At 41.9% G+C, this 13,609-nt stretch overlaps 1 protein-coding gene across 1 annotated transcript; it reads left to right on the plus strand.

Annotated features, from left to right (window-relative positions):
* Positions 1-2,091: 2,091 nt before the first annotated feature.
* nmur1a (neuromedin U receptor 1a) lies at positions 2,092-8,337 on the plus strand. The gene is made up of 2 exons (XM_071908066.2): positions 2,092-3,016; positions 7,949-8,337. Exons 1-2 carry the CDS (start codon positions 2,092-2,094, stop codon positions 8,335-8,337), a joined length of 1,314 nt encoding a protein of 437 aa, XP_071764167.1.
* The last annotated feature ends 5,272 nt before the right edge of the window (positions 8,338-13,609 follow it).

The following is a 13,609-nucleotide window of genomic DNA, read 5'->3' on the forward strand; positions in this document are numbered from 1 at the left end:
CTTCCTGAAGAAAATGCATTGTGGCATCCATAGTAAACAGTGACTTGGATGTAAATGATTTGTTTCATGAATATTCCTGCAGCACATTGATGTCCATCATCTTCCCTTTTTAAATCCTTCCCAGAAGTTATTTGTGAAGCATAATTGGATTATTTTCCTTTAACTGTGTTTTGAATTGAGAACCCAATACAATATCAAAAACTTTATTAAATGCAAATTGTTATTTCATGATGGACTTACTGTATAAATGTGATGGATGTTCTTGTTTTTCATATTATCATCGAGTTCCAATGCAGCCCTTCTCACAGGATTATCCATAATCATCATCAGATTAATTTCCTTAGGTTGGGACTTCAAAAGCTTGCAAAGATGGCATGTTTTTAGATAAGAGTCACTGCTTTCTGATGTGCGTTCCTTTGAAGAACAGGTATTTCTCAAGGGCATATCACTGACAATTAGAAACTGCTGCTTTGACAGTTCAGGTCTCAATGAATAAACTCCCTACTACCAATGAACAGAGGTGAAAAATTTGGCTCCTGGCAAGATGTGACACAGGACAAATAATACTATCACATCTGACATTTTGGAGCTACTTTAATCAAATACCTTACAGTTACACAAGTGCATATAATTAGTAGAATGTCTAGTAGAAGGTTGCCCTACTGGGAATTGAACTCCATGTGTTATACACTGAACTACACAGAGAATGGAGCCCCTATCCCTCTCACTGACGTGCCATTCACTGAGCTTCAAAGGGCCAAGGCAATAGGAAACAAATAAATAACACAAAAGCTCAATTATTGTGGAGTTTTTGGGGCCTCCTCTTGTCCCAAAGCCTCCCCTTGAGTATTGACCACAGTTTCCATTGATTTGTCCGCTCAAAGAAACACAGTGGTAAAAAAAAGTTAAGGTTCAGGCTTATCAGTCTTAGGCCTCCCACTGTAGCTCCCCTCATTGAACTGTCAATAGTCTGGGTATTTTAGAGAGTGGTGGCTGGCATCAATAAAACAATCTCTGTCCCCTGGCTCCAGCTCATATGGGAGCAGTCCAAAAGGGGTCTAGTACGGCACAACATGCCCAGACTGAGTCTCAATTGCAGAGATGCATCAGTATCATTCAGGCTTGTTAGTCTATGAGTGGTACAATCACAGTGTATTGTGAGGAGTAATTATCCAAACAGATTGATTGTGCACGATTTGCTCGCAGCCATCTCTCTGTTCCAACTCTTTTGAATGACATGAACTCATTGTCTTGTAAATTTAGAGCAATCTAAAAGGTTTGTGGGTCTGGCTTATCATCACCAGGCAGGAGGGGGCCACGCGCACGCTGGGTGATGTGCGCAGTGGAAGAGCGGGCGCTGGGCTTAGATCAAAGCGTCTCACCTGAATTGGTGAATGGTCTAAATAGCATGGACATAATCAAAGAAATGCTAATCAGCTTGGCCATTTCCCCCAAGCAAGTCTAACATCATCACTCTCCCCGAAGCAGCACCTATTCCCAAATTTGAAACATATTGCAATTCTGCTTTTTACGACACCAGAGAATGGCAGTCTGTTGTTTTTCTTGTGATTATAGAGTTACTTTGCAATTTAATTTAAAGAAAACTATGCTTAGTTTAATTTGTGTTCATTGAGGCGCTAAGGCAAAGCTTCTGAAGAATTTGAGCTCTACCGTAGGGGCCAGGAAACAGATGGCAATTCATGTTTATTCCATTCTCTGCATCCTGTGCACTGACAGAAGTGAATTTAAGTTGCTGGAGGAAACAGCAGTCATAGCTAATCCAATAGTCAAAGTTTTTGGGTGTTAACGAGGAAACGCTATGAAGAGAGAGATGATTTTCAAGCTGATATTGTCAAACAACTCCTTCCTAATATCCATTTGTGCTCACAAGCATACATTTGCATTCATAAAGCCAAATTTTGATTCATTAGAAATATAAACTATTTTGTGTAAATGACAACTACCAATGTTATGCCATTCTCATGCAGGTCAGCTCAAAATATCACAGTCCATCTCAAAAAATGACACCTGATGCTGATGACTGTTTCATCTTATTTCTTTCCAGATAGTGAGTCTGAGCAGCTCAGCATGATGTCCAGCTACAACTGCTCTTCTGACCCGATGGCTGAGAAAGGAGGATGGGGTTGCCTTCCGGAGGTGAAGTGTGGCAACCTGACCTCTGGCATGAATGGCAGCCGCATCGAGCTGGCTGACGCTTGTCTGACTGAGGAAGAGTATCTGGAGAAATACCTGGGGCCTCGTCGCTCATCGGTGTTCCTCCCTGTCTGCCTCACCTACCTGCTCATCTTCATGGTGGGCGCAGTGGGGAATGTGTTGACGTGCACCGTCATTGCCCGCAACAAAGTGATGTGGACCCCAACCAACTACTATTTGTTCAGCCTGGCGGTGTCAGACCTGCTGGTGCTGCTGCTCGGCATGCCGCTGGAGCTCTATGAGATGTGGCAGAACTACCCTTTCCTCCTGGGGAAAGGCGGCTGCTACTTCAAAACCTTTCTGTTCGAGACGGTCTGCTTGGCTTCGATCCTCAATGTGACAGCGCTGAGCGTGGAGCGCTACATTGCCGTGGTGCACCCGCTGCGCGCCAAGTACGTGGTGACGCGCACCCACGCCAAGCGGGTCATCCTTACAGTGTGGGGCTTGTCGGTGTTGTGCGCCGTGCCCAACACAAGCCTGCATGGGATCTCCATCCTGCCCAGTCGCTCCTCTGGACCTAGCGGGAATGGCAACCCGGATGTGGGGATCCCTGACTCGGCCATCTGTATGCTGGTGAAACCACGATGGATGTACAACCTGACCATCCAGGTGACCACGTTGCTGTTTTTTGTTGTGCCCATGCTCACCATCAGTGCTCTCTACATGCTCATCGGCCTGCAGCTGAAGCGGGAGAAGATGCTTCAGGCACTGGAGGCCAAGTCGGGCTTGGGACAAGACAGTTTCTGTAACATCCGCACACAGCAGCAGAAGGCCCGCCGCCGGCAGGTCACCAAAATGTTGTGTGAGTATAAAAGTACCCCTATCTCTCCAAGCCTTTCCATCACCTTTGTAACCATCCTCTTACATTCATGGTGGTCTTTAAAAGTACAAGTATCCCTGATCAAGGATCAAGTTTCAAACTCCACTGCATTCTTTATATATTTTTTCTTCTAGGGTTTCCATTGCGTTCCGTGTGCGTTATCCAAGTGGGTCCCAAAGCACGACCCTTTAGATAGTTCCATTGGGACTCCAGGAACATGAGTAATAGTTTAATTTCACTATTATTTTGCTTGCTGTAAGTTAGCACAATATCTGAATGTATAAGAATGTTTTGATCATAGGTTTCACCCCACCTACAGTATAGACAGTTATCTTATGCACCAGCATGTAGCATAATATACTGTATGCCACTTGTGGACACTTTCTTCAAAACGCTTTACAAGACCAGGAGTGCACACATTTTCAGCATGGATGGCCCCAGTGGGAATACAACATCTTTAAAGCACTGACCCCATATTTCCCCCATGGTCCGGTGAGTCAAAGGGGGAACCATGTGGAACCACTTTTTGTGATTTGTACCTCAAGTGTGTAAGAGATCTGTTAATGAAATGTAATGGGCAATTAAGGAGTAAAAGATGTTCTGCACAATGGAAGTCTTGTTCCCAGGGACACAATATCCCAACCCTGCATGTTCTTAACATCCCTTGCATTGCTTTGAATGAAATGAGTGACAGGGAACAAGATGGTCTAATTCAGTGGTTCCCAACTAGAGTAGCCTACTGCTGGTTTTCTGTCCTACCAGGTATTGCATTCATCTGGCATCCTACGTCCCAGTCCCTATTAGAAGACTAGAATGAAAACCAGCAGTGCTCGGGCGTTATTTTGAAGTACTCAGAGCGTTGGACTCAATTACACTAATTGTTTGGGTTTTTCTTTTTAGATCCGAAGGAGTGAGTTGGTATTGATCTAAGGCTGGCATGTCATTGAGCAACCAGGCATTCGATAAAATAGGCTGCTTATTAACTTTACTACAACAACAAAATGTATCCTCCTGTCTTGTTGCTTGGGTCAAAGTCATCGTATTGATCACTAATCAGGCTGCTAGTGTATTCAGAAAGTTTTCACACCAGTCTTTATTTCTAAGAAATATTGTAGAACTATTATAAAACTATTGTAGAATAGCTTATACTGCCCAAAATCTCTAGTGTGAATCTCCACAAAATGTCATTTAATTTCATACCTGAGTGTTTTTAACCGAAAATATCCATATGTGGTCCTGGATCTACATCAGTATGCAGCAGAAGATCAATGAGGCAACAGATGTGCGAAAATCACCAGCTTGTCAGACAACATTCTTCCCATAACATTTCTCAGCGTTTTTCTAGCTTTTTTCATGGGCTGCTGGAACAGCAGTCTCCACTGACTTCACTATCACCCCAGAGAACCACCGCTTTAATGGGGGTAACAAAAAAAAGTCCCAAAAAGAGAGAGGGTAGGGAGACTGACTGTATGTGGTGAGGACACTTGAGCTATCACAACAGGTTTTAGGGGCTTCGCAGTAACGTCGCAAATCTCCCAGTAAACTTGGCAGCATGGTGTATATGAATACAAGCCTGCGTTGAACACAGAGCTTATTTTTGGAAATAAGCTAACTTGAAGTGGGGCTGCGGTCAACGAACCATGGCAGAGCTGATGTCTTCTTGACCCATGTGGCTTGCCGTACACGCACTAGTCTCTACTCAAAAGCACTGTAGCTTGAGAAAGTCAGCTTTGTTAACCTGAACAAGCTGTTTTCAGGCTTTGTTAGACGACTAGCCAGCAGGCTAATTGAGCAAACTAACCTATGTTAATGTTAGCATGCAACTACTACTGATATATCTTGTAGTGGCAAGTATATCTACTAACGCTAGCTTCACCTAGTACATTAGTGTGCACAGCAGATGTGTTAACAATGGTTAGCTGGCCAGTCACCAGATGCTATGGTTAGCTGGCTAACAAACTGACATATTCTAAATCAATCAGATATATCAGTGGCGAAATGATCACTTCCCAGTCAAAAACAACCCATAAATTAATCAACCAGCTATTCCATACTGTTGAGAAGGCCAACGTTCAGAAATGCAATCAGCCATTCACAGCCGTTGTTGCCAAGAGCTGGGGACCTCCTATATGGCCACTAGAGGGCGCGTTAGATCACCTGAAAGCTCTCATGAACTTCCATGAGCTTCTGTGACAGACACAACTCAGACATGAAGAGAAGGTATCAAGTTAATAACTCCATTACATTCTTTCTCAAACAGTCAAGATATTTGTTTTCCCTAGGGTTTCAGTTTGTGTGTTAATGGTTCCCACAACGGGTCCTTGAGAGGGTTCCAGGGAGCCTGGCCTCCTGAAATTTTTGGAAATGCAAATACATGCTCCGTGCACGAATTATGTGAAGCAGGCATGACTAGAAACAAGTAGAAATAGTGCAGTGGAAAGTAAGGGCATTGTGGTCGGGGCAGTGGATGGGTGCTCATACCAAGAATATTTCTACTGTGAATGAAGTTATAATTTTTAGCTAAAGTTTTTCTTATTTATCAATTCCCTAACCATAACCAATTGGTATATTTGCCTTACCTTAAGCCTAACCTTAACCAAATTTGTCTCCTTGCCTAAACTTAACCATTAGCTTTCCATGTGACAAACAGGTGAAAATGTACAATTCACGCTACTGTCACATGATGGTTTAGGATCATAATGTTAGCATTCCTTGTATCCACAACACGTATTATTTCACTAGCTAGAAGTTAACACAATGACAGAATGTAGAATGACTGTTTTGATCATAGTTTTCACTCTCCCCACTGTACTATCACCCCATGTATAGATAGAATATGTGCTACCAAGTTATACCTAACAGCAAAACATTTGTCAGAAGGGGGTTCCAAAGATAAAATATAACTCTTTAGGGGTCCGTAAAAAAAAAAAAAAAAAAAAAATAGAAATCCCTGTGCTATTCTATAAACAAGCAAGTTGAAATTTAACTTCTCATAATTAGTTTACACCAGCTTTCATTGCAGCATGACTGCAAGTCTCACTAGCTGCTCTTACAGAGTTTTAACCAATCAAACCTCGCTCTCAGTCGAAAAATTATACAATATGTATGCCATATCATTACTAAGTCATTCTGTTTTACAAGCAGGCCACGAACCAGTTTTTCTAATTCAATCACATCCCCTATGGAAATACTATGAAACCCAGTATAGCAAGCAGAACTTCAAGCATTGCCTTACCCTACTGTCAGGTTTTAGACTTGGACAATGTTGCATTGATCATTTAACAGCTTGGTTTTCATTGAACATGGATTAGTAGCAATACACATTTATGATAATGCAAGGTGACACAAGCAGTACAGATAAATTAGCCAATCTTCCCTCCACTGGAAACATGGACCCATTCTGACAGCTGATCTAATTGGGTTTGTCAAACAAGCTTAATGAGGCAGCACACATGTGCTTTGGTGCAGCTCTGGTGAAGGTGAAAGGAAGCATAAAGGGAACAGCTTGCATGATACATAATGGCTTTGGGAGTGCATTACCTCCTATGTTATCTTGATACAAGGATTACATGCTCTCAGGCCCTGGGCTGTCAAGATGACTGGATTGCAAAATTAATCTTTATACTTCAGGGTCTCATTCAGACTCCACAATTGATAATTTATTGCATGCTGCCTTATCACACTCAGGAGCTTGCTCAAAATGCAGTAGTGTTAGTCTCTACACACTCATCACATCATTTGGCAAAGCTTTTCTGTGGAGTATTGCACTTACCTGATGTTCATCACCTGTTGAGTGGTATTGCTCAGAGACATGACAAATATCAAACATTAGCAATGAGGCTGTTGGGGTCAACTATTTCAAGCAATATTCCATCAACAAGTGTATAATTCAGAATGAATTACCATTCAAACGGTCAGAGAATTCCTTTAAGATTTTCTTCAACATAGCTCGAAGGCCGGAAGCCTAAAGGTCAGAAAATGCATGTGTGATCAGCAGGTAGGCGGTTCAAATCCCCACACTGGTAGGGAAAGGGGTGGGGAAGCTGAATGAACTGTCCCGTCCCTCAGTAACCGTTGTTGAGCAAGGCACTAACACCCCAAACTGCTCCAGCTACTCAGTAGCGAGCAGTAGGGACTTGGTGTACTGGGCAGGTCCCATAACACACCTATTTACCCTAATATATTAGAGTCCAAAGTGAAGCCACCTGGTATGTTATATTGGATATTTTAGTAAAAATATTTCTGAGAAATTGACAGTGAAAGTTCTTTTTTCTGTACATTTAAATGCTTCTCGCTCTCGCTCTCTCTCTCTCGCTCTCTCTCTCTCTCTCTCTCTTCTATCTCCATTTCATCTCTCAGTTGATTTTTAAAAGACAGCTCAAGTTATAAATTGGTCGAATTAAAGATGGTTCTTTTGGCACTGAAACAAAACACATTAATGATTGTCACCTACTAATTATGCGTGCAATGCAAGCAGCAAATTGGAAAGGAATATTTGCTTTGTCTCAAGACGCATAGATCCTCCAGCAGACAGACTCCCTATTATACGGACAGGCGTTGTAATTTGTAACATACCGGGGAGGATTATAGGAGTTATCATTACTTGGCAGGGCCTAATCAGGCAAAACTAGTAATAAAAACAAGCTACTAAACATGAAGATTTCAGAGAAACATTTTCAATTATAAATCCAATGATAATTGAATCTAATGCTGATGCACAGAGCTATATTAAGCGGTGTGCGCCCAAGGGAGAAATTCTCTCCTTCATTGGCACAGAGCCCCCAGTGGGACAGTTTGAATTGAGAGCAGAGAGTCCATGTGGATTATACCAATCAATGCACCTCCATTAGTAACCCCTTCCTACCCCGTCCCTCGCTCTCTCATTGTGTGCGTCTCTCTCTCTCTCTCTTGCAGTCGTTTTAGTGGTGGTGTTCGGGATCTGCTGGGCCCCGTTCCACACCGACCGCCTCATGTGGAGCTTCATCAGCGACTGGACCGACGACCACCTGGAGATCTTCCAGTACGTCCACATCATCTCCGGGGTGTTCTTCTACCTCAGCTCGGCCGTCAACCCCATCCTGTACAACCTGATGTCCACCCGCTTTAGGGAAATGTTCAAGGAGGTCATGTGTCACCGGCCACGCCGCCCGGCTCCCAGGAAGCACTCGCTCAGCGTCACGCGGGTGACGCTCCGCAGCACCGTGAGCGACGCGCCGCCCAGCAACGGCACCGCTGTTGTGGAAGGCGAAGTGGAAGATGGTCTCTGTGGAGAAAAGGAAAATGAAACCAGTTTTGCGCGTTAAAAAACCTGATGAGGGTATGACTAATGTGGCAGGGCGGCCTAGTGGTTAGAGAGACCGTTCCGTTACTGAAATGTCACAGGTCCGATTCCCGCAACAGACAATGCATCCATCAACAGCCATGTTATGAACAGGAGCATCAGACAAATACCTGAAACAAAAAGCCAGACTGGAAGCATTGCAAATGCAAATCACACCGTTCTGTTTAGCTAGCTAGCGCACTGCCTTGTAACTGTTGTTGCTATCGAAAACTAAGTCGAATCACAGCACATCGCATGTTGAAGTTGGACCAAATCCAACCCTGTGTTGCGTAATGTTACATTTTCAACGCTTCTGAGCAGCCGTGGTTACGCTCTCAACCCATAGGAAACACTGCAATGTGCACCAGCATGCCAGCTTCAGTCTGTCAGTGTGATCGCCGCCTAATGCTGGAATGGATGACAATGATTCTGAGATGTGGATGTAAGTCAGCGATGGTGGAAGAAGCATAGAGAACGCACTTGTGAGCCTCTTATAGCAACATGTGACGTGTATGAACGCCATCGAAATGAAATGTTTTTTGTTAGCCCATTATTGAATTTTGGAAATTATTTTTGAATTATGACAACACAGTTTACAAAACCGTGGCATTTGAAAGTCGAATCTTGAGACCAGGTGGAATAATGAATGCAGAAACTGGTCCAAGCCTAAATTGAAATCTTTCAGATATTGTACTTTCAAATCTCATCCAAAATTTACACTTTTTCCTTCTTCAAAGATTGGTCATTGTATTGGTCATGTGTTTGGTCTATGTATTGTACCTTGACTGCTCAAATTTCCCCGTTGGGATGTGTAATAGTAAAAATATCTGGTAGAAGTTTCTGCATAAACAAGAGGTAACTGGGCAAACAGAAGTGATTGCATGACAGTGTTGGAGGACGGGAACGATATGGACAAATGTAAAAAAATAAATAAAAAAAAAACGACTTAAAGCTTTTCTAGTAAATTTCAGGAAACACAAAAGAGAGCAGTGAAATTGATTTGATGCAGGAAAAGGATATGTATTATTTTTATTCATGATAGTGCTACAGAATCGTATATAATTATTTCTAACAAATGATTTGTACCATCAATGACAAAATTGTCTATCCATCTCCTGCATTGTTTTGTGAGCGTTTATAATGGCTAATTGCTATGTACAATAACAGCAAAAAAAAATGCTTGTCAATTCTGCACACTGCTTAATGTCTTGTATGTGTGTGTGTGTGTGTGAGAGAGAGAGAGAGAGAGAGAGAGAGAGAGAGAGAGAGAGTTTGTACCTTTATGCTATTTATTATTCAACACTGTCTTTGGAGCCGTAGTTAGTGTCCAGATGTCACCCATAGCCACAGAAGACAAAGTGAATTTAATTGAATTCCTAAACTGAAACAGCTTGGGGTTTTTGTCTATCTGGCTTCCCAGCAAGTGTTGTGAACTGACTTGTCACTCTGTCAAGTACAATAAATATACAGATGAATTTTTCCTGCTGATATTTATTCCTGTATATTCCTGCTGGTATGCTCAACCAAACCACAGAAAGTATTTGCAAATGAGTCATTCCAGCTATCCAGTGTCTTTTGGACCTCTTTTTTTGGAACTTTTGACAAAACAAGTATAGATTTGGGATGTTTTAAAGCTGAAATCCGGGGTTTCCCTGATTCCCCCGCTTTGTTTCCCCCCTCTGGCAGCGAAAAGTATTTGAAGTGATGTTCGGACTACAAGCAAACAACCATGAAGTATCATATTATCAATGAAGGCGTAGCAGCCAGTGTCGCTTGTGTGCCGTCAGCTCACCAGTAAACAGTTCCCACTTTAGTAAAAATGACTTCCCCAGACTGGGTAGTTTGACTTTCAATGATTTTTGTAATGAAATTAGGCAGTACCGTCGCTTATAATGGTGTAAATATTGAGACATGACAGTAACGGCAGCCTATAGTGTGTGTCGCTAGTTTGGCAAAAAAAAAATCATTGTAAGCTCTTTTGGCTAATATGCAAACTAGCTAGGGGCACTCTGCTACCCAGCGCAAGTAATCTGTGATGGCTAATGTTAGTTGGATAGTTAGCAGACTTTTGTCCTACCCAGTCAAAAATTTCAGTAGCAGTCTATGGAGAGCGTCTCCAACCATACTGCCAACTGGTATTGTGTAACCTAACTCCAAGGTCCAGATGGATTAAAAAAACGGTTTATTACTGGAAAAAGTCCTGGATTCTCTGCTATAAATTCTGTCAAATTAGAGACTGTCAGAAAAACAAATAGCTAATCATATGCAACATGGACAGATCAAGAGCAGAGTATTTAAGATAAGATTAAACTTTATTGATCCCTGTGGAGGCAGAATATAAAGATAAGCAATGAAAATAGTAGAAAAAATAAAATACTAACACAATAAAAGCAATAGAGTACAAGTACAAGTACAAGTAATTGGGGTTATGTAAACATGCTGCTGACAATTTAAACACATTGACACAGTAGACTGTAAAAGTGGGAAGTAAGGGAAAGAAATGGAATACTAACATTTGTGTTGCTCTCTCAAGAACAACCTATTATAATGAATAAGCAATACAAAAACATTGTAACAGCAAAAACTAACACTGCTGCCAAGGCTAGAGAGGATTGCAGGAGGAAAACTGCAGATAATGTAAATGCGTAAATGAATAGGCTTATCGCTGCCACATCATTAAGGCACAGAGTTCATACTTTCCATTGATACAGTATTGAGTCAGCACATTGAGTCTGTAAAAAGATTTTCTAGTCACAAAGTCTGCCTCAAGGCTGCGGTGATGGAGTAAAAGTATCGAGCAAATATATCATATGAAAGAATTTCAGCACACTTAACATGCAACAGTAAATTTCATTCATTATTTATACCTATGGGGAATTAATGTAAGGCACCTGCTATAAAATCCCTCATTTATAGCAAGAGTGGGAAAATGCACCCTGCGAACTTGCATTGCTAGTGAAAATTTATTGCCGTTTCGGTGTTAAAACATTCATCAGAAGGTGTAGGCCGACTCCGCTTAAAAGTGAGTCGCTCTCATGAGACCGAAAAGCCAAGGTTAGGGCCGAATTAGCTCAGTAATTCACCTGATGTACAACAACAACATGGGAAACGTAAATATTGATATCATTCGAAAGCATCGTTTGAGAGTGTTTGTTTCTTCAATTTCAGCACCGGTGACGGCGTTCTAACTGCTCTGTGTGTGTGGATCTGTCTGTTGACATGCTGCTGTTTTCCATGTAAACAACATGGATTTGGTTACATTCATAATTTCACTCGTACAGACATGGAGTACGTTGTTAGATCCTAGGGATGGAGAGTCGACTCCAAAAGAGTCGATTCTCGGTTCCATCACGTCGATTCTGAGAATCGATTCTACTAATAAAAGGAATTGGAGTCGACAAACTCTGGAATCGTAGAAACTGTTCATTTTAATTAATTCATTCTGATTTAGGCCTATCTATACTAATCTGTGTTCGACTGCCTTGGTCTGATCCATTTCACAGCAAGTGGGGAGGGGGGAGGGAGAAATTTAAGGCTCACTGGTTGAATGCCAACCGGCGTGAAACTTCAATTTTTGTGTTGATTTTTGATTTTCATTTGGAATCGGAATTTATTTAGAATCGATTCCATCAATTCCATTACAAGGAGTCGGAGTCGGAATCGCGACTATAACCCCAAAGTCGGCGATTCTCTGGTAAGACAGTAGAGCGTTTTTTTCTCTCTCTGAAGGTCTGAAAATCACACTTTAAGCACATAAACAAATGCAAACAAAGCAGATTCTGACAAAAAAAGTTTATAAAACCTTTCAGTTTGAACAAGTGTAACACCGAAATGTTTCTAACCGGTTTACACTTGTTACATGATTCACAAATAAAAAAACAAACAAACACTATATTTAGAGCCTTCTGAAATCATCATTCTGCAGAAAATAGCAGAAGAGATACGGTAAAATAGTAGCAAGGGAGCTCTGGCATCAGAGCATACTTATGAATAATGTCTAATATAAAATGTGCTGTCATGTGGTTATAAAATAGGAAGGTGAAACTATGCAAAACGCCATTCATGCATTATTTTCTCTCTGCTAAAGTGCTTCTGTGAGCCTCCAAATCCGACCCTTGACCTGAGACCGATGGGAGAATTCACAACCCGGATATCCCAACTGTGCTGTATATCCATCTTGGGAGCTCACATGAAGCCTTCAGAATATTTCATGTTAATTAATTTTTCATACCGCTTCTGACGTCCTGACTTGCACTCCCACACAAATGCAGCAGAGGTTTTCTCACAGATATCGCCTCATACAGCATTCAAGATACACACTCTTAATCTCCTTCCCGCCTGATCTGTCAATCACTGTCATCTTTTAAAAGGCAAGAAAATAGCTAATCATTACACTGACTCACGTGCATATACTGTATAGACCATATATATAGGCTATTCAGGGATGTGGGGAGTGAAGGCTGGCATAGTGTTTTTGCAGGATTTTCACAATTTAGAAGCATAGCCTCAACAAATTATGAGAGGTTGATGTTGGAAAAACAAATGCAGGTAAGCATGTTGATAATCTCATCTGCGTCATTCTCTGCAGAGCAAAGTGGGCACCGATTGCAACTGTCTGAATTAAAATTATTTACCGGCCAATTAGTCATTTCTCTACAGCGAGGAGAGAATATAATTGGACGAAACGAGCAAACATCCTCCATGCTCAGCCCGGCTGAAGGGAGAATACTATCTTGCTTGGCGAGCTTGTTCAAGCGGAGGGGTCACGACCCACACACTGTTTAAATCTATAACCCCGAACTAATTTCTCACTCTTGACATGTTTTTCACTGGTATTAACATAGGATGGTCCATCTCTGAAGAAAGAAACACAATGGGAGTCCCTTTCGGAGGCATATAAGTAGCATTAAATCTCTTGGAACTGACAGCCTTGGTAGTGCTGGAGGCAGCGGAGAGTAGTTTGAGCTGCTGCTAATCCTCCATCTGTACTTAAAGCTGAATGTGCACCAGAGTCTCTCCGGCGCTCTGCCAGACTTAGTCATCCATTATCACCTGTGTGGAAAGGTTTTTGTCAGGAACGGTAATGATGATTGGATGTTCTGTCACATTCTTTCACCTTTATTTATCCAGGGAAAGGTTTTACTGAGCGTGCTGGTGTTTACAGAACCTGCTTCACATTCACACACCTGGAAGCCGCCCTTTGCGACCAGTTTTCTACTGTTTTGCCACTGAGAAGGTGCTATGGAGCAATTGCA

This window comes from Centroberyx gerrardi, chromosome 9 (genome assembly GCF_048128805.1).
Source record: "Centroberyx gerrardi isolate f3 chromosome 9, fCenGer3.hap1.cur.20231027, whole genome shotgun sequence".
Classification (NCBI taxonomy): Eukaryota; Metazoa; Chordata; class Actinopteri; order Beryciformes; family Berycidae; genus Centroberyx; species Centroberyx gerrardi.